This window comes from Eptesicus fuscus, chromosome 13 (assembly GCF_027574615.1).
Source record: "Eptesicus fuscus isolate TK198812 chromosome 13, DD_ASM_mEF_20220401, whole genome shotgun sequence".
Lineage (NCBI taxonomy): Eukaryota > Metazoa > Chordata > Mammalia > Chiroptera > Vespertilionidae > Eptesicus > Eptesicus fuscus.
This window is the reverse complement of record NC_072485.1, coordinates 77,695,436-77,718,656: the sequence shown is the minus strand read 5'-3', so window position 1 is coordinate 77,718,656 and position 23,221 is coordinate 77,695,436. Positions and strand designations below refer to the sequence as shown.

The following is a 23,221-nucleotide window of genomic DNA, read 5'->3' as shown; positions in this document are numbered from 1 at the left end:
CTACACATCCAAAAGCACTGTAATCTGTTTCCCTTCCTCCCTTTCCAATAATTGAGTTTCTGAATGCTGTCCCATGTAGCTCTTGCAGTTAGAAATCACTTCCACATGTGGAATATTTTCAAGTAATCGTCATAATAATCACTCTAGAAGTTAGCTGTGTGCCAGGCAGTGTTCAGTTCTGTGTCTGCATTAGCATGATCCTCACGGCAGTCTTGGGAGAGACGTTGAGTAAGCCCACTTTCCACATTTGAACAAATAACTGGGAAGAGAAGAGCCAGGACTTGGGCACAACTCCAGCAATGACATTATTAACCACTGGTTTGCACTGATGTTCAGTTGACACCACTTCCAGATATAACTTTTCATTTGAACGGCATCCCTGTAGTTTTAGGCCCCTTCTTCCTGATGTCCTTTCTCTCCACTTGGGCTCCGTCCTGCCCATTGGGATTTGGGAGTCTCATTGCATTCATAAGTCTTCTTGTAGGAGTGGCTTATAATGAGTATTGATTGAGCTTTCGGGAGAGGGGTAATTTAAGCCTTTTAAATAGGAAACCATGTTGATTAGCCAAGAAAAACTAGAATAAATGCAGGCCTGTTACCTACATCCCAAATGGTAGGCAGTGTGGTATGCCCTGTACTTAAGGGGTCAGAGCTCCTGCTTTCCATATTTTCTGGCTAGAGAACTGCTAGTAGTGTAACAAAACCAGCTAATCCACAAGCTGTGTGACCTGCCCAGGGCCAGGCTGCCAGGATCAGGCCAAAGGGTAAGGAGTCTTCTCTCCAGGTGGGCTCTGGAGGACAAGGAGGTGATAGTCAATATCCCTCCACTTCTGAGTGACCACCCCTTAGTCCAATAGAATCTGAATGGTAAGGAAAGAGGAAAAGCCAGATACTCTGGGGTTAGGGCGGGGCCTATACCTCCTCTTCTGGGAGGGGGTTGATAGTTCCCAGCAAGGACAAGTGAGGTGGATAACAGGTACAAGGAGATTGGTGGTTCAAGTGAATGGGAAGAAATCACATACAATTTCCCACCCGACTCTCTGGGCCTCTGGATTTCAGGTTGTGTCCGTTGGTCCCTGTCGAATTATTACATGTTTATATAGCTGTTGTGTACATATCTACATGCTGATAGGGAACACCGTGATTTGTTCTGAAATTGTAATAAGTATAATTAACTTGCTTTATTTTAAGATTTGAAGGCCATATAGAGATCTGTCCACCAGGCATGAGTCATTCAGCTTGTTTGGTCAACAAGAGTGTTTTAGAAGCCATCCGAGGAAGACTTGGATCTTTTCATGAACTCCTGCTTGAGCCACCCAAGGTAGGGCAGCTATCTTAACCTTTTGCACTCGGATGTCGAGTGTGACTCGACACGGTTAGCATTAGAATAAAGGAATCGAGAAAAAAGCAAGTGAGTGCAAAGGGTTAAACATCTGGCCAGCTTAACAATTTGATTAAACAGTTGTTAGAAAAAGTATGAACCTTCTAAGTAATAGAACTGGCTGTGACCAGCATGTACAAAATATGTTACAAGTACACTGCCAGTTGTCTTTATTGCTTTTGAGCTAGTTTTTAATTGGCTTTTATCTATATACTAGAGGCCCAGTGCATGAAATTCATGCACGGGTAGGATCCCTAGTGGCTGCCAACTGTGGGCCGGGGCCTGCCTTTGTTTTATGCTGCCCCCTGGTAGCACACATCATAGCGAGCGATCGAACTCCCGAGGGGACACTTTGTATATTAGGCTTTTATAAATATATAGACTAGAGGCCCAGTGCACGAAATTCATGGCCTGCACCATCTCGCAGTCTGGGAGCCCTCGGGGGGATGTCCGACTGCCACGGAGGCGGGAGAAGGCTCCCGCCACTGCCGCTGTGCTCGCCATAAGCCCGGCTTCTGGCTGAGCGGTGCTCCCCCTGTGGGAGCGCACTGACCACCAGGAGGCAGCTCCTGCGTTGAGTGTCTACCCCCTGGTGGTCAGTGTGCGTCATAGCGACTGGTCATTCCGCCTTTTGGTCGATTTGCATATTAGACTTTTATTATATAGGATAGTGTCTAAATTAACAAATGTGTATAATTAAAATTAATTTTTTACCTGCTTAGGAAACTTACTCTTTTTATAAACTCTGGTTACTTATATGCCCATAAAATGAATACTTTTCTTCTCATAGCATATTATTTTCACATTTTTGAGGTAAAGTAAATCTTTCAGGAATTGATCTTGGAAGTGGAGTTGTCTTATTCAGAGTTGGAGCAGTGGAGCAGCTAATGGACAGATGCTTATTTAAGAAGCTGTCAGTTGAATGTGACTTGGAGCCCAAGATTTTCCGCAGGGAGCATGTGTGTGCTGATGTAAAAATGACTGTTTACTCGGGCAGGCCATGAGAGAGAGCACTGAGAATAGGCAATGAAGACCTGCACAACGAGTCCAGGGTCCCCAGGCCCCAGTGGTTTTATCGCTCCAGCCCCTGCCTGCGCAATGGTGCACAGGTGTAGATTAGTGTAGGAGGCTCTCTCTCTGGCATCTGGAGGGTGGAAGACTCAGTTCTGGAGAGTTCTGCCAGCACCAGCTCTTATGTGTTCCTTTTCCTTCAGCCCTGTGTCACTGGATTCAGTGTCCTAGACATTGTAGCTGGAACCTTGGTGGTATCTACTGTGTGAGCTACTGGGGATTTAGGTTTAGTATGCTAGTTTCTTCGTTCAAAATGAAATGTTTTCTGTTTATTTAGCCATTTTGTGGAGTGGGAACCCAGGATACTTTGTCTATTATCAAGGAAGAGTAGTTCAGCTTCTGGATGATCTCTTCAGATGGCTGATGCTACAGTGATCAAGTGTGTTCCCGCCTCCTCCATTCTGTCTTCCCTGCATTCAGCCTGCATGGGATTCCGGCCAGAGTGCTTGGCGTTCTTTCAGGAAAAGTGCCCGTGTTGGTATTGAATATTTAACTGTCAGTGGCATCCCTCATGCCAGACCTAGGCAGAAGAAGAGGGAGAGTAAGGAAGAAAAAGGATTTACTTAGGAGGAGAGGAGAGAACATCACAAGTGGAAGCTGGAAGAGGAAGAAGGATGAGAGAGAAGAGGGTGCATGATGAAAGGCCCTGACCAGTTAACGTAGACGGCCTCCCCATCTTCCTTGCAGAGGGACGTCGAGGGCAGCATCTAATGGGGAGTCTCACGCGCGTATTCTTCTTGACCTCAATCCAAAGGGAGGTATTGTCTCATTTGGAGGAGTGAGTGTGTTCCGTGTGTCCTGATTTTACTGTCTGGTGTGGTGTGTGAGTAGATCATGAAGCTTTTTAAAATATCTGATGATTAGAGCTGTTGTACATAGAGTAGAACTGTGAGCCTCCCAATCCCCTGAAGCCTCGGGGGAGCAGAAAGGGGTGAGGGTGCTGACAGGGAAGGGGACACTGAAAGGACGACCACACAGCTGAACTTGAGATTCTGACAGGTTCTGTGCCTGTCGTGACTTCACACGATAGGAACTCCCTTTTATGGACAAGAGCAGGTTTGAGTTGATGTTGTTTCAAGGTTGTGGTCCAGAGGCCGCTTCTGAGTGTGCATCTTTATTGCAGATTTGGCAAGGGCAGGGGCTGTGTTCCCAGACTACTTGTAACTTCTCTTGGTTTCTGGTCACGTTTGACATACTGCACTGGTTTTTAGGGACCCACGTAGCTTTCTGCTTTCTTTCTGTGGCAGTTAGAATGTTAAAATGGGGCACTTCGTTTCTTACAAAATGATCCAGGGAAGTTGCTTGATTGTTTCCTCTTGGTTACTTCATTATATCCTGAAGATGTAAATTTTCCTTCATATGTAGAATTCAGGCCAAATTGTTGACAGTGTTAGTTTACCTGCTGTTTCATCGTTAGCACATACCCTGTCCCTTTCTGTTTGTTTACCTAAGTGGATTGCATTGGGAAGCCTTTTAATTGGGAGCTTTTTCTTCCTCAGAAAAGTGTGATGAAGACGACATGGGGTGTGCTGGACCCTCCCGTCGGCAACACCCGGTTGAATGTGATTCGGTTGATATCCAGCCTGCTTCAAACAAACACCAGCAGTATCAATGGGGACCTTATGGAGCTGAACAGTATTGGGGTCATATTGGTAAGACTTTCCTGGACAGATGCTTCCATTTGCCCTTGGTATTTTATGGCCATATAACTCAAGGTACAACCTCACAAATTTGCCATGCATGTCAATGACTTTTCTCGGTCTTGCGTGTAAATGATCTTAGAAATTTTTTTTTGCCTTGAGTTAATCATCAAATTTGAATGCTTTAAACTTGTCAGTAGTTATTTATGTAAAGAAAACTGTTTTAGAGACTTTCAGAGATGATGAAGACAGACTTTGCCAAGAAGTTCCGCCTGTGGTTAGTCACCCTCTTCAGGAGATTGTATGAACAGTGAATAACTGCTGGTTATAGCATTGTTTTCTGTTCATTGTTAGCAAAGGGGCAAGTGTTTATCTTCTTTCCACGGAGATATATCTGTTTATCATGTCTGAGACACCATGTGGTCTTTTGATTTGAGTCCAAAATTTCCCTTTGAAACAGCTGTGAGTCTGCTTGTCAGTGACAGGGGAAAAGGAAGAGCCCAGGAATGAACTCCCCAGTTTCAAAGTTTGTGCTTAGAATCCATGGGCCCCATGCTTGCTTTGTCCTGCCCCACCATCCAGAAGGTATGAGGTTAACACTTAGCAGGTTTCACAAGGTACCATCACACTGTCCATTTGGGGAGTTTAAGGTTGTTTCACAGGAGGATGTGTGGGTGTTTGATCACTACATGAAAGCAGTGCACGTTAGAATGTGCACTTACTTTGTGCTCATGTGATCTTGAACATCAAACACTGAGAGAGAGAGAGAGAGAGAGAGAGAGAGAGAGAGAGAGAGAGAGAGAGAGAGACTGTCTTTCAGATCATTCCAGAGAGAGAGAGAGAGAGAGAGAGAGAGAGAGAGAGAGAGACTGTCTTTCAGATCATTCCCAGAAAAGAGATGCATTCATACTGTTCATGGTGGAGCCAGATTTGAATTCACATCCAGTTGCAAACCCATGCATGGTTTTCAACTATACCATGTGCTTGCTAGCGTCACTGAGATACTTTAAGTTCAGCTTTGGTTAAATGACATGTCAGTGTAGGGCATAAAGAGCAGGAACATTTTGGATAAAGGTGAAATGTGAAAGGATAATAGTTCGTTTGGTAGCATAATTGTTGCCCTGGGGGGCATAGCATTTGCCCTACTCTCTGAATAGAATGTAAAACTTGAGGAATATACCTTTCTACTCCTGCCTCTGAGTCTCCCTAAAGCAGTGATGGGCAACCTTTTGAGCTTGGTGTGTCAAACTTCGCCAAAAAACTGAGCATAACTCGGGTAGTGTGTCACTTTGAGGAAAAAACATTATTTCGCAAATGTTTCATCCTCAGGAGCAGCAAATGTTTCATCCTCGGCATGCGGCCGCCTCAGTGGCTGCGTGTCATCAGAAATGGCTACGTGTGTCAGTGCTGACACGCGTGTCATAGGTTCGCCATCACTGCCCTAAAGTCATCAATTACTAGTCTTTAATCTTAGTAGTTTAATCTTACTATTGCTAATCTTTAGATAATAAATTTGATAAAACTCTTAAGTGGATCATCATTTCTTTTTCATTTGAGATTAGCTAACCAGACTCAATGATATCCTAAATACATACATTAAATGTGTTTTGTGCATTTGGGAATTATCTTTTTGTGATATGTTACCTTTTCAGGTAATCAGGAAATCCCTTGTTTTGCTCCATTCGCTGACAGGTCTGAGTTTCAAATGCCCCAGTGGTTATTCTTGGTTAAGGTGTGAGCACCTCAAGATTGGGGCTTATGTGTTTCTCTCTGCCTTGTTGCGCCTAGCACTGTGCCTTGCACAAAAAGCCTTCAGTAAATATTTGTTAAATCAAAAGGAAATTATCATAAATAGAGGCCCAGTGCATGAAATTCGTGCACGGGTAGGGTCCCTAGCAGCTGCCGGCCAGGGCCTTCCTTTGTTTCGCACCACCCCCTGGTGGTCAGCACATGTCATAGCGAGCAGTCGAACTCACGGTCGGTCGAACTCCCGAGGGGACACTTTGTATATTAGGCTTTGGTAGGTAGGTAGATAGATAGATAGATAGATAGATAGATAGATAGATTTCTTTAAAAATTATTTACTGAACTTAATGTCAGCATTAGTTGTCTTGAAAACATAAGAGGATACTCCCTTTCTCTTGGAGAAACTATTACCTTTTCTTCATCTGTTTATTGTTGGTGTCTGCATGATTTCATGAAAACTCTGGCATGTTGAAAGAGCAAATACCCTGTTATTTAGCCTATAAAGTGCTGTTTCAAATAAACTTGTGTTCTTTTAGTAGCCTTATTGGACTAAAAATACATCATTTTTACTTTATTAAATTACTATTTGGTCAGTATTTTAAAGCAGTCACTTAAATATTGAGGTAACTGAATAAAAGAAAGCATTTGTTTGTTTTTGTAGGACATGTTCTTCAAATATACATGGAATAACTTTTTACATACACAAGTGGAAATTTGTGTTGCACTGATACTTGCAAGTCCCTTTGAGAACACAGAAAATAGCACAATTACTGATCAGGAATCCACTGGTGACAATTTGTTGTTGAAACACGTAAGCTTACTTGACTTTTTTTCTGCTACTCCTGGTCATAGCATTTTTCCACTTAAGTGTGAAATGAATTCTTATGGCTCACATTTAAAAAGTATAAGTATGTTGCCCTGGCCAGTGTCTTAGTTGATTGGAGCATCGTCCCATGCAGCATCATCCCATGCACTGAAGGGTTGTGGGTTCAATTCCTGGTCAGGGTGCATACCTAGGTTTCATGTTCAACCTCCAGTTGGGGTGCATGTGGGAGGCAACTGATCAATGTTTCTCTCTCACATCTGTGTTTCTTTCTCCCTCTCCTGTCCTCTAAAATCAGTAAAAACAATATCCTCAGGTGAGGATTAAAAAAGAAAGGACAAGTATTACTGTGAATTCTGAGTTAAAAATTTTTCTTGATTCCATTTTACTTTTGGTCAGGCTCTGTATTTCTGGGCCCAATTTCCATGGTTAATAAAACCTGGCTTTGCTTTAGGTCAAGGGCTCATTGGTAGTAGTACTTGAAATACTGTCCTTTCCCAGTAGATGCACAGCTAAAGGTGTGGGTCCTGTCTGGAATCCCTGTAGTGTTCTGAGAGCCTTGGGTACATTTATCACCACACTGCATTTGATTTAGCCAATAATTTACAGCTATATTTAGCTTGCTGGGCTACACATACCACTATTGTATTCAATTAGCATTCTATCTCACTTTAAAATTTTGACACTTTGACATTTATATAAATGTTAACTGGAATATTCCTTTTCATTCAGCTTTTTCAAAAATGCCAGTTAATAGAACGAATACTTGATGCCTGGGAAATGAACGAGAAGAAACAGTAAGTGAATTGTTTGATAGGAATTCAGTTTGATTTTCCATTTGAAGAAAATGTCCTCCCTGGACGGCCAGGGTATTTCCTTGTAACGGGTATTTTTCTCATTTATTTTTTGATCCCTCTGTCTATCTCTTGAGGGGAAACCCGGAGTTGGGAGTACTACCCACCTCTGTGCTGCTTTTGAGACTTCCTAGTCCTTTTTGAATGGCTGATTTTCTGAGAATAATGTGGAGTTGAAGGGAGAGTTGTCAAGTCCAGTACTACTCAGTGATGGTGGGACCTAGCACTCTGGTTCTGCGTGCCCCATGTTCTCACTGTGCAGAAGTGTCACTTCATGGAACTAGAGGGAGGAATTGCTGGTTTTCTTGTCAGGAAATTTCTATTAGCTGATTGGCAAGATTACTTGAAGTCTTAGTTGATGTGTGTCAGTAGTTTGTTACATAGATTTATTTTTTCCTAGTGGTGGTGTTTGTAATAGGCGTTGGTCTAAATGGAAAGATGGATATAGTTGGGAAGGTTAGACCCTAAATGGGGAAAGGGACAAGGGATGATTTGCCTGGGTTCCAAGTGATATGTGGGCCAGACAAGAGTGGATTACTTCTCTTGGCCAAGTTTTCAAATCAGCTAATATTTTAACTTGAGAAATGCTATTGGTAGATGATTATCTTTATTAAATGATTAAAATTTGATGACCTTTAATAAAATGAAGCAGTTCCCTACGATCTATTTAAAGTCTGAAAAATAGTTTCACAAAAGATAAAAAGGAAAGTCACAGAAACATGAAGCATCAATAAATGTTTGGGTTTTGTTGGTTTTTTAAAGCTAATATGTTATTGAGGATGAATGGTTTGTTGGTTAGTTGGTTGGTATATTTGAATAAATCTTGTCCCATTGAGTGAGGCTATAGTATAATCTTTGAGTAGAGTTTCTGCCACCCCACCTCCCATCCTCACCCCCAAGCCTGGTAATATTCTGGCACCCCGCTTTCCTGTTTCATCCCGCCGTCCTGTCAGGAATCTGAATGTCTGTCCTTTCCTATCAGGGCCGAGGGAGGACGACGGCATGGCTACATGGGACACCTGACGAGGATAGCTAACTGCATTGTGCACAGCACTGATAAGGGCCCTAATAGCGCATTGGTGCAGCAGCTTATCAAAGGTAAGTGCTTTTTGGAGTTCTCATCACCTTTTTGTAGGGTCAGAGGAAGGATTTAAGGATAAAATGGAAATACTCTGTCATTTGTAATAGTTCTCTGTGGAGTTTCTTTAATAATTATCTGGAGACTTGAATGAGTTTCTTGAGAATGTTCTGAACAATGTAGTTCTTTACTGGTCTTATTTCTGCAGTCTTTTAGCAGGTATTTCAGGCTTGGCCGAGCTCAGCACACTAGAGTTACCCACCTTCTAAGTCAAAGAGCACTGCTCAGTGACCTGGTCCTTGAGCTATAATCACTCTTGCTTTCTCTTTCCTTCTGAAGACCAACTGTGTAGCCTGTGGATTGAGTCCTTTAACTGGGGTATTAAAACATTTCTCAGCATTTGTCCAAATCTCCATTACTAACGCAAGAACTCTTTCTGTACTAACATTGAAATTTAGTCAGCCCAAGGTTACGTGGAAGAAAGTGTGTGGGTGCTTTTATATTGGCACCCAGACCCTGGCCCGGTCTGTCACCTCTAAAACGAGAGAGCTCTGTGTACCAGCAGAATCACTAGTCCTGGGACTTATTCTGTGAAAAATCTTCACCTTTGCAGCACAGAGTTCTTTCAGAGTTAACTTGATGAAAATCATTTTCCTGTCTCTTCTTCGTTTATCTTTTAAGAATGTTTACAAGAGGCTATTATCTATGGGATGTACATTCAAAGAACAGCTGTTGCCCCGTGATGGAAAAATTGGGGCTTGCCCACTTGGAATTTTGCTTCTCGAGAGAGGTATAAGCCAGGTCATCACAGGTTATCTTTCTGTTCTTACCAAGGAGAAGTGGCCATGTGTGTGTGTGAGATGGTTTTTTAGATTGGTCTCTTGTATGGTAGTTGCTTGCCAGTGCTGTGTGCTGGTGCATGCAGGCGTGTGTTTAAAGCAGAATTGTCAGGTGACAGCTGTAGTCTAGTAAGGCCTCCAAGATTACAGCTGTGGTTTCATTTTCTCAGAAAAGGCGTTATGTATCCTTTTCTTTAAAAATTCTTTAGAATGTAGAATTTCACTATTGGATCTGATCCATGTGTTGGCCTATGGCACAAACATTTAGGCAACATTATTTTTGATCAATTTGAAAAGCCATACTGGGTTCCATGGAACATCCTTTGGTCAGATGTCAATCAGAGTACCTCAAGAAAATGTGCAGGAGCCGACATTTGCGGCATTGCCTAAACTTGCGTGATGGGGAAGAAAGATGGCATTCCTCCACCTTAGAGACCTGTTGCCTTTCTCAGAAGAGTATATTTGAAACACTCATATTTTCTAGTTTGTTTTTAACAAAAAGATTTTAAAAAAAAATGTTATATTTACAGCTGCTAAGGGCTTTTGACACCAAGCATAGACTTTTGGGGAGTGGGAGTTCTGATCCTGAAAGCCCTCAGGTTCCTCTGAGTTCACCTTTGGGAACTGCTTGGTGGGCCTCCTGTGTTACCTGGTGAGTTTATTTGCCTGAGTGGGTTACTATGGTAATGACACTTTTCTCCTCCTTTCCCTCTCAAGATCTTCCAGACGACCTCAGGGAGCGATGGGAGACCTTCTGCACAACCTCCTTAGGAGAAACTAACAAGAGGAACACGGTAGATCTAGTAGGTTTTACAAGGTTAAATTTCTATGGTTTCAGGGCACTTAGCCTTTGCTCATTTATTCAGAAAGACGTGAAAGATCTTCCATTTTCTCGGTAATAGTGTATCAAAGACAAGTTTGTTTCTTTACTAAGAAGACAGGTCAGTATTCGCATTATATTTGCTAATTTGCCTAGTCAGCTCCTAATTCCTGCCTGGGATGACAAAGGGACACAAGGAAGCCACCGATGCTCCTTCTCATACCAGAGGTGGTTTCTATCTCCCTAGTCCTCTGCTCCCTGAGCACCTCAGCCACACAGCTGCCTGCCACTCCGCCGGGTTTGTTGCCTTCTGCCTCAGGTAAAGGTAATTACCCTTGGTGGTCAGAAAACCTAAATATTCCTTTGGATGTTTCCTAATGTTACTCAGTTTAATTGACCCTTGTTTTAGATCATTCTCAGTGGTAGAAAATTTGTAGATGCCTTTGAAACCCCAGTTTAAAGCCTTAACTGATTGGTACTTTTAGCCAGGGAATAATGGCATTGATAATGTTTTTTAAAATTATATTGGACTTTGGAATGCATTTTTTTATAACACGTTAAGTTTTAAGGTGAGTATTGCCTTTGCTTTTAAGATGTGGGAAAGTATTTCCTTTCATAAGCACATGGCAGCCAATGATTGAGGTGGTGGCCTTGACTCCACATGGAAGTGGGTATGTCAGGCATTGAATTTTATCATTGAAATCCAAATCCAGCAGCCACAGTCTTGAATTTATAATAAACAGTAACTCCTCAATTATTAGACAGTCAAGTCTCTGGCAGCCTTCTCTGTTCAAAATGGAATTTAGAAACAGGCGAGAAACGTAAAGGCTGAGGCAGCTACAGATGGTCACCAGGTCATCCCAAGTCACACCCCGAAGGGCCTGTTGCCTCCTCTGTTATAGATTGTCTAACAGATTTGGTTATCTTTTTCCAGACTCCTGACAGATTGGTGGGCTCATGTCTTGTTAAGGTGGGCATATGATAGAACCAGTAGGTATTAGGAGTTGGAGGAATTATGAAGTTAAGAAATAACCATAAAAAGGGAGCTATGTAGGGCCCTTTAATTAAAATAGGTCTTATGGCCCTTAGTGTCTGAGTGTATTATAGCCCAACAGAGAAACACATTCACTTTGGCTGCCGAGTCATCAAGGAAGGGTTAAGTAATTTTTCGTGAATGTAGTACCCATTGTAGATTGCCCTGCCCCCTCCATCAAATTGGTTAAAATTCTGGACAGTCGGGGTTTTATTGTAGAGTGAAATTGTTCTCTAATACTGTTAAATGAAGCCATTTCATTTTAGAGGCCCCGTGTTGATTCCTTGCAGGCAAGGTGGTCTCCTTTAAGAGGATTTTTGTCTTATTTCTATTTAAAAAGGAATATTTGGGAATAATATTTAGGGATATTCTCATTTTGTTTGAGAGACTTCTTTTAAAATTATCCTTAGATTGACTTCATAGGTGGAAGTAAAAAATGTCCAGTTAAACTTGTTATAAGGAATTTTTTTTAAAAAGTTTTATCTTTGGTAATTCAAGCAGATTTCTCTTGTGAGCTGTTCTGTATAAAGGACTTCATTGCCGTTCAGATAACACTCCACAACTTTGCATGATGTTGTCAGTAATCTGATGTGTGACTGCAAATGTTGTTAGGTATATCCACATGCAGGCTGTGCAAACTGATGTGCAGCCTTCTGGGGTCAAACACATCTAGACACGGCACCTGTGTTGAAGGAAAATTTCCACAGGCTCCACCTGCCACTCTAATTGGAGCTCAGGTCTCCTTGGCCTGTTACACTTTTTGCCACCATACTTGGACGGCAGTAAAATGAAGTAAGGAGCAGCGGCTTATTATAGCAAAAGTGGTCAGATTTGGAGCCCTGTTCTCATTGCTCACATCCCAGGTTGAGTTAGCCCCCTCTACCACTTTATTTTCTGCTGAGAATTACAGGTTGCTCTCTTCAATTTCTTGGTCCCACATACCCAGCACTAAAATACCACCTCCTTTAGTCTTGAGTTCTTCCTATAGGATTTTTAGGGATACAGATGTTCTAGGTTTTAAAAGAGGCTTATACAGTAATCCTAGGCCACCAAGGAGACTTTAACTGCAGCCTCCAAACTCTTCATTTTTCCACCCAGAATGTTTCAGGCTATATTCCAATGGGGTTGGGAACCATGTTCCAGGGAAGATAATGCTGTTGTGAATATTATTAGAAACATGACTTGGTAACACAGTGGTCTTGCCATGGCAAAAATGTCCCACAAAAAGAGTGCACACACAGGTACTGTAGTGCAAGGTCCAGGTGAAAGCATTTCCCTTCTCATTGTCTCAGGTACATTATCAGTCAAATCAGCCGTTAGGTAATAGATGGCTTTCTCCTTGGCTCCTCCCTAAATAGATAGATTAGATGCACTGCCATGATTTTGTTGGTTTTAGGATGGCTCAGGTACCTACCTCTCTGGGAATCATGTCAGGGTATCCACAGAATTTGAGTCAACCTGTGACTCAAGAACCAAATGCTTGAGTTGCTACATTGTTGTGTTGCCCTGGCCTGTTAGTATTTTCCTAGTCTCAGCAAGGATTTGTTCATTTACACACCAAATACTTAACTGTCCATCCTACTGGCTGTGGGCTGGAGGAGTTGCTGGTTACGTAGGATAGGCTGTACCAGCCCCAAGCTCCTGTCACTTCTAGGGCAACAATTTCCTTATCCTTATCCCCCTCTGAGAACTCTGGAGTACTTGAATCGTTTGACCCCATCAGCAGATGCATATATTGCTTATGCTTTTATGTTGGGAGTTTATTATGAATGAAATTTTGTGTTTTAATTACATCCAGAGACCTTTGTGTTTTGACTAAGCCCCCAAACTGTGGATATTGGTAAGGACTCAGAGTAAGTTTAGATGATGTAGGAAATGTTTTTGTGCTCACTTTGGAAAATTGGGTTTCATTCTCAAGGGAGAGAATGAAAAGTCTTGGTGCTTCTTTCCCAGCACTGATGACATAGTTTATGGAGGTTTTTTGTGGACAGTACACAAATGTGCACAAATGGCCCTGGTCGGTGGTTCAGTGGTTAGAGTGCCGGCCTGTGCACTGAAGAGTCTCGGGTTTGATTGCCAGTTCAGGAGCATGTACCTGGGTTGCAGGTTCGATCCCCACCCCCAGTCAGGGCGTATGCATGAGGCAAACAATCGATGTGTCTCTCTCACATTGATGTTTCTTTCTCCCTCTCCCCTCCCGCACTTCCACGCTCTCTAAAAATCAAATGAAAAAATATTCTCAGATAAGAATTAATAAAAACAAACAAGCCCCACACAAGTGTGCACATATGAATTGCCTGGAGATCCATCAGGTTCTGGTGGAACCTCTGAGAGTTGGTGGTTCTAACCTGCTCCAGGTCAGAGGTTAGCAGTCAAGTCATGCTTGTGATTTCCCTTAGCAGCCTAATCAGCAAAGATAAAAGAAAATACTTGTTTTTTCCTATAACAGCAGTTAGTAAAACAAATTTTTTTTATAATTGATTTTTTTATTGATTAAGGTATTAACATGTGTCCATATCCCCCATTGCTCCTCCACCCCACTCCCATACATGCCCTCACCTCCCTACTGTCTCTGTCCGTTGGTTATGCTTATATGCATGCATACAAGTCTTTTGTTTTTTATGAAAGATAGTAACATCTCAAAAGCTATTTTCACGGCAGCATCAATAAGGTGCTTAGAATACATCTGGCCTGGCAAGAGTGATTGTATATACTTATTACTTTTTAAAAAGTCATGATTCTGTGTTCTCATTTAGTGGTTTACTAGTACTCATTAATTCAATAAATATTTGAATGGCTGCTATGTGCCAGACACAAGGACGCTGTACTAAATCAGATTGGCAAAAATCCTTGGATAAATGGATGGATAAGCTCCCAGGGAGGAGTGCAATTTTAAATGAGGTGGTCTAAGAAAACTACATTGAGAAGGTAACTTTTCTAGAGCCTTGATGGCAGTGAGGGAGGAAGGGTGAGTGCCAAGGACTGAGATTGGGGTGTTTCCCGTATGTGCAGAGGCTGCCACAGTGTCCTCGATCGAGCAAGGGAAGGAGAGAATGGGATGTGAGGTCTGAGAGGTCAGATCTTATGCAGTTTCTAGTCCACAGCAAGCCCTTCAGGTTGCGATCTTAGTACGATGAAGAGCCATTAGCTTAGGAACTAATAAGTGGTGTATATTTTAGAAGATTATTATGGCTGCCGGATTAAGACTAGACTATATTGAGCATGCAGGGAGACTAGTTAGCTGCATGACACAGCATTATCTAGATGAGAAGTAATTGGGACTCAAACTAGGAAGGTAATAAAGATTTGATGATTGACTCGGTGGTGGGCACACAATGCATTATATACAGATCATGTATCATAGAAATCTACACTTGAAACCTATATAATCTTATTAACCAATGTCACCCCCAGTAAATTTAATTTAAAAAGATTTAATGAGAGGATGGGATTCTAGGTTTTTACGTGTGTGTGTGTGTGTGTGTGTGTGTGTGTGTGTGTGTGTAAATTGATTTTTAGAAAGAGAGGAAGTAGGGGGGAGAGAGAAACAGCAATGGGTTGCCTCCTGACCGGGGATTGATTCCACAACCCAAGTATGTGCCCTGACTGAGAATTGAACCTGCCACCTTTTGGTGTACTGGACAACACTCCAAGCAACTGAGCAAGGCTAGGTTTATTTTGACAGCAGAGTGGATAGATGTGTGTGGGACAGAAAAAACAAGATGACTTGAAATTTTAGCTGAAGGAGAAGAATGAAGGTGGCATTTACTGAAATGGAATGCCTCAAAAAGCTGTGTTTAGAAGTTTAGATCAGGGACTCGTAGTGGATACATCTGTATAATGAACTACTGGTATTCTAATTAGCAAGTTTTCCCCTGTGGGTAAATTAAATTGTCTTTTTACCTCAAAGTATTCAGTTAGAATCCCCACATCTTTTTTTTTTTTTTAATACATTTTTATTGATTACAGAGAGGAAGGGAGCGGTGGGAGAGAGAGATAGAAACATCAATGATGAGAATCACTGATTAGCTGCCTCCTTCATGCCCCCTATTGGGGAACGAGCCGCAACCAGGCATATGCCCTTGACCGGAATCGAACCCAGGACCCTTTAGTCTGCAAGCCAATGCTTTATCCACTGAGCTAAACCATCTAGGGCAGAATCCCCCACATCTTTCAATAACATACTTACAAAGGTGTATGTACACGCATTTTGTTACTATTAATAATAACTTTCTAAAACAGTTTCTTTTTGGAGAAAAATATTTTAGATCCCTCCTAGAATTGCTTTGATGTCTGGCACACATTAGTTGCTCAACAAAAGCTAGTTTCTTTCTCATTAATAAGCTAAATATATTATAGCAAAAAGTAAAAGTCTGCATGAGCATATGTTGTATCCTTTTTAAACTTAGGAGTAGCCACCTCTTTTTTGGTTCTCTCTTGTTAAGTTCACCTTGCTTGCTCTGTGAATTGCCTTTAATTCTGCACCCCACCATGGTGTAAAACACACAGTGGCGTAATATGACTCTGGCACTAGCCTGCCAGCCAAGTAGCCCAAAGCTCCTCTAAATCTATTGCAGTGGAACCACTTGACCCGCTCTTGATAGCAGTGGCCCCAGGAAAAGCCAGCTGCCAAGATGAAGCAGTATTCTGCCACCTCCTCTGCATTCTGACTGGGCACACCTGGCATATCCCACCCTCCCCACATCTTTCCCCATTAACTTGCTACAGTATGATTGACGTAAGCAGGTTTCCTTTATCGATCACAAATTCTGCCTCTGATTTCATCAGACCAGATTCAAAATTAGGGTGTGAGTGCGTTCTCTAGACCTTAGGGGGCATAGAAAGGGAATGAACTGAAAATGCTGGGTTATTCACTTGGGCTTAGTATCTTTACCACAGATGATCAGCCATAGAGAGAGATTAATTTTCAGGCTGTAATTTAGTCAGAATTTCACAAGCCCTACTACATACAGATCTATTTAGATTCTACTTTGGGCTTAAACCAGTGTTGGAACCTCAAAAATCAGATTGGCAGGTTCTGTAACTCCTCGGTATTTGGCACAGCTTCAAGGGCTGGTAGGTAATGGCCTCTTGTGTCCTCCCCTGATGACAGTGGTCTCTGCCCACCACACTTGTACAGAAAGTTTAGGAAGAGTAACTCAGAAAACGTGTAAGTGACCCTCAGAAGTTTTGTGCTGGTTTTTAGGATGTACAGATTATTTATGTTTGTTACTTCCTATATAGAAGTTATTGTTATTAGTACTATTAGTCCTTTGTATTTCTTCATTCCTAATTGTTAATACATTTCCCTCTAATATATTATGTGACATTTGTAAATTAATAAAAATCACCATGAATTGGTGAGCAGAGTTCATGTTTGCGTTTTTGCTTAATTAATGAATTGGTTATAAGTTCTAAGCGCAGGGGTGGTACTTTTTAAGGGGTGGAAAATTTGGGGTCTTTTTACAGTCAGAGGACTATTAACTCAAGTGCTTAGAGTGGGCAGGAAATGCAGGAATTTAAAGTGTAATCTTTTAGTGGCTGAATAGTAATTCCTGGGAATTGCAGTTTTTAGCTCTCAGGCTTGGCACATATGAATTATTTTTATATTTCATCTGAGCCATTCCTTCTGCCTTCCCTTTGTAAACATTTTATAGGAGATAAAATCACTTGAGGGGAGTAACTCATCTCTTACTGTTTTCTGGTGATGCTAGCATGAGTGAAGTCACCACAAGTGGGCGGCAGAGGGCAGGAAGCCAACCATCTGGTTGAGTGAAGTGCACCCATGAATATCGGGTGGGTTTTACAACTTAACTGTTACTTAGTTTTGTTCTTGTTGTTGTAATTTTCCATAAAAATGATGATGCAAATGTCCAAAGCTTTTCTCTGTTAAATAGTCTTTTACATTTTTATGCATATAGGTTACAACCTGCCATATTCATTCATCCAGTGATGATGAAATTGACTTTAAAGAAACGGGTTTCTCACAGGATTCTTCTTTGCAGCAAGTGAGTCATGCCTAAAGCTTTGCTTTTGTTTTTATTTTAAATGCTTAGTCCAGTTGCCATTTATGAATCAGTTTGGAGACAGATTATGTGTTAGGATGTAATTTAGGGTTACTTATTAGTTAGCAAAAGCATTTAAATAGGAAGTGGATATGTGAGAGGAAGGTTTGTGTTGATGATATTTCCAGGAAATGTTCCATGCTTGGTAACAATGATGATTTGGGTAAGTTTTCGAGAGATTTGAATGAACGGAATAGTTTAGTAAGCGTCTCAGACATGCTCGCTATGTAGACCTTTAAATAGTTAACTTGTTGCTTAAGGATTCCTGTAGTAGAGAACTCGGTAAAAATAATAGGAATAAGACCTTTTTAATGTCACAAATATCCCTGGACTAAATAGCTTATATGTTTCTAATATCTTTAATGTCTATTATAGTGACTTCTAAATTAAATTCTAGTTGAAGCAATTTATTGCCACCGTCCCTTCCTGTCCCCAAACTTATCTCCACTTATCAGCTGCTTATAATTGTTGTGAGGGAGAAAACGGTTGTAGAAATAAATATACAAATTTATCATCCATTGGTGGTTCTTGGAAAGGAGACAAATTATTTCACCTGGGTATCAAGTTTGGGAGCTAAAAATAGAAGCCCTTTTAAAAGTCATCAGCTCTTCATATGGAGAAGTTGACCAGATTTTCACATATCAGTTCCTTTGGTGTGACAGCAGAATTAATGTGTTCACCTTCCCACCCGGCACTGAGTGTTGCTTAGCTTCTTTTTCCTCAACCTGTAAGCCTCATTTTTTTTTACCGGGGCCAGGATGAAGCATCTAATGGTTATACTGGCCCTGTCTTTGGCATCCAAGTAGGCTGTCACCACACTTCCAGTGTAGGTTGAGCTAAGCATTTGCTTGGTTTTGATAATAAGGCAGTTTAACATTCACATTTTCAAGATAGGTCTGAAATGGCATTTCCACAGTTGGCTGGCCTCTCTTTTGATTTTCTTCTTTTTAAATACGTTTTTATTGATTGTTAGAGAGGAAGGGAAAGAGGGAGAAGGAGAGGGAGAGAGAAAAGGAAACATCATCAATTGGTGCCTTCTAAACATACCCCGACCAGGGACCGAACCGGCAACCTGGGCATATACCCTGACCAGGTAATGAACCGGAGACCTTTCCATGCATAGGATGATGCCCAACTGGACTACACCAACCAGGGCTCTCTCTTGATTCTTGACACTGCTCTTGAATTTGAAGCCAGCCTCCCAAGGTTAGGAACAGGGAGCAGCCATCCTATAGGGGGTGCTGTTGAGCCGCAGGGCCTTCCTGTGGATGGCAGCAGCCCCTCACTGCCAACTGTCCTACATTGGCTTGCGGGTCAGCAGCACTTGCCACCCAGGGTGCCCTCCTGGCTTGCTGTGAGTCCTCATGCCAGCAAGCAGTCCTTTCTTGACCCGAGTTCTCTGGTGCTACCCCAGGAAGCACTTGGACGAAGGCCTTCCCCTCCACTGGAGCACCAGTCGAGTACTGAAATTGTCCCCTTAACCTAGTGGGAACCCCCTGCTACACATTGCTCCTCCCACATTGAAGCATGAAGGTGGAGCATGTAAATCACCTCGGTGATTTTGTAACTGTTGGAATAACTCGAAGACGAAGAGTCCCCTAAACTTCTACTGACACATAAACTAATAACTGGGAGCTTCGGGCCACTGACTGAACCAGGGAGTGGTTGGGTGCAGGTGTCTGGAAATGGAACCCTTATTTGTCAGGAAACCTGGTTTTAGGGTTATAATTGTTCTGGGATAAATTTCTGACTTTTGTGGTTTGACAGGCTGTTGATGTGCACATGAAGTAACTCAGTCACAAAACTGCCTGAGTAGCAGCTCTCACCAGGCTTATTCCTGTGGATTTTGTCCACTTTGTGTAACGCTCTAAAAGTAGGAAAGTAACTGTTCTTTCCTGACTGACAGGCGTTCAGTAAACTTGTTTTGCATGTTTAAAACCAATCATGGGTCATTTTAAAAATAAGAAAAAAATTTTTTGTTTTTTTTTCATTTGAGAATATGAATCTAGGTTACTTTAGTCCAGAGCTCTTTTTCATATGAATGAGAACTTCAAGTGCTCATTCACATTTGAAGTTAGGTCTCATGTTGGTCAAGTCCTGAGGGTAGAGAGCTTAGGGAGGTCATTAGACAACGTTTCCTGAGCGTGTCATCCATTCGGCCACGTTTGGCTCGGGGCATTGTTTTGCCTCCCGCCCCTGTGGTTTCCTCACCGCTGGTGTTTGACTTTTTCTCCTTGTAATTCTGCCTAACAGATGTGGAGGGTGTGAATGTCTCTTTCTAGCCTCCTCCTGCTCCTCATTCCAGACAGGTTTGTCAAGAGGCAGGCAGGTCAGACAAAGTGGCCTGGGTGTCTGTTTCCCAGGTGGCACCACCAAAGAGATTTGCTTAATGAAGCAGTGGGCTCACTCCTCAGTGACTTGTACATCCCTGACTTTGGCCAGGATGTTAGTTCTGGGAAGTATGGTTCTTTTGTTTTTTAATAATGGAAAGATTTTAATAGCTACTCAGCCATGTGGTGCTTTCCAGATTTGGATTCCTCAGAGTTCAAAGCACTTTTTATGTAGCTTTAAATAGAATACAGTAACATCTTCACTTACATGGGTTTAGTAAGCCTTGATGCTTTCTTTATTAGTGAAAATCAGGTTTGAAACCTGAAGTTCTTTGCTAGTTTATATCTATGTAGAAGCTATAATAAACTTAGCATTAATGAGGACTAACAATACAGTTTAACAGCTATTTATACAGCATTTACATTGTGTTAGGTATAAGTGACCTAGAGGTGAATTAAAGTGTGCAGGAGGCAGGAGGATGTGTGTGTTTTATATGCAAATACTCTAACACAGTTATATAAGGGACGTGAACATCCTCGGATTTTGGTATCCGAGGACCAATCTATGGATACTGAGGGACGATTGTATGTACATAAATGTAGGCATTGGCATACACATTTATAATACATTTAGAATTTGCGATCTGTTTATGAAGCAGCTAAAATATCAGGAAGCATTTAAAGGAACACTTTTGGTAATATCTCTTCCCTTTTACACCCAAAAGACTTACAGTAGGATCTCTAGAAGTACAAAAGGAAAATAAAGGAAAAGAGGTCTAACAAATAATTGAGGAGGACCTTTTCCCTGTGTGACCAGATTTCCGATAAACTCAGAGTCTGGGCTATGCTGCTTGCTCCCTCAGAAAGACGACTCCTCATTCTCTAGCACGTCTTCCAAGTTACCAAGCGTTATTTTTTATTTTAACTTGTAAAAAGACAGCTGGTTTCTTCCTTTTTGATTTAATGAATCGCAATGCTACACATCCTGTTTTCCAATAACATATTCAAGACTCAGTCCCAGATTCCCACAACCCAGCCTTGGTGTGCCTTACTAACAGCTGCCTGCAAGGCTGGCCCTGTGCCCCATGTGCTCATATAATGTCATGTCTGGGCAAGAAGGGACCGCCTGAAAGGGTGAGAATGAACAGAGATGGCAGTGGGTATCTGGAGTTAGAGCAAAGGTGAGGTTTTAGGTTTCAGTAAAGTAGTAAAGTTTTTTCAGACCTAAGGAAAAGAGGCCTTCCAAAGCCAAATATAAGGTTTATTTTTTAATTACCCACAACTTGATTATTCATGCCATAATTCCCTGCCACCAGAATGAATGACCAGGAAGGAAGGACAGGGGCATGTCTGCAGCAATTTGCAGGATAGAATCCACGATCTCTCCTCAGAGAGGACCGACTCGGCTACAGCCTCCCTCCCAGCAAGTGCCTCAGGAATGATGCCTTTAGTTCAGCCACCACCTGCTGCTCATGTCCCTTGTGTGGGACTCACCTGCAGGAAAGAGCGGTCTTATCTGTCCATGGGCATCACACACATTGTTTTTCGTTTCCATATTTATTGTTGGGGTAGATTGAGGAGTGGTACTTGCTTATATTTATAAATGCTTTACTCCTGATCCATAGCATTAGAACATACTCCGTTTCACTTGCCCTGGGCCTGCTTGTTCTTTTAAATTAGAATATCAACATTTTTGTGGAGTTCAGTTTAACATTCCCCCATTTCTCACCTAAGAAAACCCAAGTGAGCTGGGCTCCCTGGAAGTGGTGTAGGAAACAGTGTGTAGACTTTTCAGAGTGGTTTTGGATTAGTATTAGAACTTTGTGTCCTCTCTCTAAGGTAGGTAGGATAGAAGTTAATTTTATACTCGTCCCAACTTCTAAAACTTGAGTCTTTTTCTTCTTTAAATGAACATTGTGTTTGTAGGGTCGTGGATGTTCTCTAATGCTATGTGGTTGTAATGGAATGGGGCAGGGGATGCAGGGAGGGGAGGTGGGTGGTCACCACTTGTTGGATCTTAATGAGAAGGTTGGTGGTGTCCAGAGGTAGCCAACACACCTTATAATTTCAGATTGTCACATGTCACTTGAGTCATCTCTTTGAACTAGACGACCCAATCCTCTCTCAAGATAATTTGCAGTAGAGGACAGAGTGGTCTCTTAACATTTATTACAGTGACATGTGCATTGGAATGACTTGTGGACCAAATTCCAAACATTTCCTCCTGGGTAAATTATGTCTGAAGTTATTTGAAATTTTTCTTAGAAAACACACCAACGTTTAAAGCCTTACGACTAGATAGATAAGGTGGTTTCTGAAGCACAGTGGGCAAGTAGTCTGTAGAATGTCATTAGAATCATTATGTCACTGTCACTGGTCCTGGGGTTGCCAGGCCTTTTCTGATTATCAGATGCAACAAATGACGTCCAATTTTATTGACCAGTTTGGCTTCAACGATGAGAAGTTTGCAGATCAAGATGACATTGGCAAGTGAGTATATTTTCCTGCTTCCATAATTGTTTCCTATGCTCTTGCTCTTTGTGAGACATTTTGTGATTTTCCTGGATTCTTGGAAATTGTCTGCATCCATGAGTCAGGAGGAACTTAACCTTCCAGGTTAGTTCTAACCTATCCGGACTTGCAGCACCCAAAGGACAGGGAGGAATTAGATTGGTCTCCCACTAAGAGGAATTGCCTTTGGGCTTGACCTGTTTCACAGAGGTTTATTTTTACTAAGAACGTAATTTATTCTTCTGCCTTTTAGTGATTAGTGTTAGGTGGCAGAACTGAAGCAGGAAGTCCCTGTGTTACTTCCCAGGTTTGAGCAGCACCTTCCCTCACAGCACACAGTGAGGGTGCGTGTTATGGCAGGAGCAGCTCCACCCTGTGTGCCCTTCTCTAAGGTACTCACCATAGGCAGAGTTGGGTTGTTTGCAAGAGCCAGGCAGCCAGACCCTCATTCTGCAGTCAGGGTAAGAGGAGCACAGCAAGGGGCATTGCTGCTATAGAAAACGAACAGGTAGAAGCTGTGTGGTGATCCTCAGAAATGGAAACAGACAGTCTAGCATCTTCCCTGGGGGAATAAAGTGTTTCAGAGATGGGTAGCATGGCTCACTGAAAACAAAAGTTTTGAATGTTGGATGGCTGCTCTCACAGGACACTCCCTGACGACGCTCAGGAATACCAGATTGTTGGGGTTCCTCGCAATAGTTTGTTGAACTACAGCCAGTGGAGGCAAATGTCTATCACAGCTACAGTTAAGGCATGGGAGAAACTAAAAGACATTCCAACACTCTGTCACTGCCATTTAATAGGCCACGGTGGCATCCTGCGCTTCAGGCCCCACTGTCCGCCGCAGGAGTGGAAAGCTGTCAATAGCCCTGAGAAATCCAAAGGGAGCATTCATGTCTGTACCCCAGGGGCGCACACACTCTGGAACCTGTAGGCTCCCCACACAGCATCTCAGCACATGCCTGTCTGCACTCATTAAATGCTACTTGTTAGGATTCCAGAGTCTCTAAAATTTGTATTGGGGGACTTA

General features: G+C 42.2%; 1 protein-coding gene across 1 annotated transcript in view; it reads left to right on the top strand.

The window, feature by feature from the left end:
- The window catches only part of PPP6R3 (protein phosphatase 6 regulatory subunit 3), a 75,895-nt gene that overhangs the window by 32,138 nt on the left and 20,536 nt on the right, over nt 1-23,221 (top strand). Inside the window, exons 8-15 of the mRNA XM_054724646.1 lie at nt 1,192-1,321; nt 3,952-4,104; nt 6,500-6,649; nt 7,394-7,458; nt 8,498-8,613; nt 10,150-10,235; nt 17,207-17,293; nt 22,073-22,170. Of these exons, the coding sequence (XP_054580621.1) occupies nt 1,192-1,321; nt 3,952-4,104; nt 6,500-6,649; nt 7,394-7,458; nt 8,498-8,613; nt 10,150-10,235; nt 17,207-17,293; nt 22,073-22,170 (885 nt within the window). The remainder of the gene's footprint in view (nt 1-1,191; nt 1,322-3,951; nt 4,105-6,499; nt 6,650-7,393; nt 7,459-8,497; nt 8,614-10,149; nt 10,236-17,206; nt 17,294-22,072; nt 22,171-23,221) is intronic.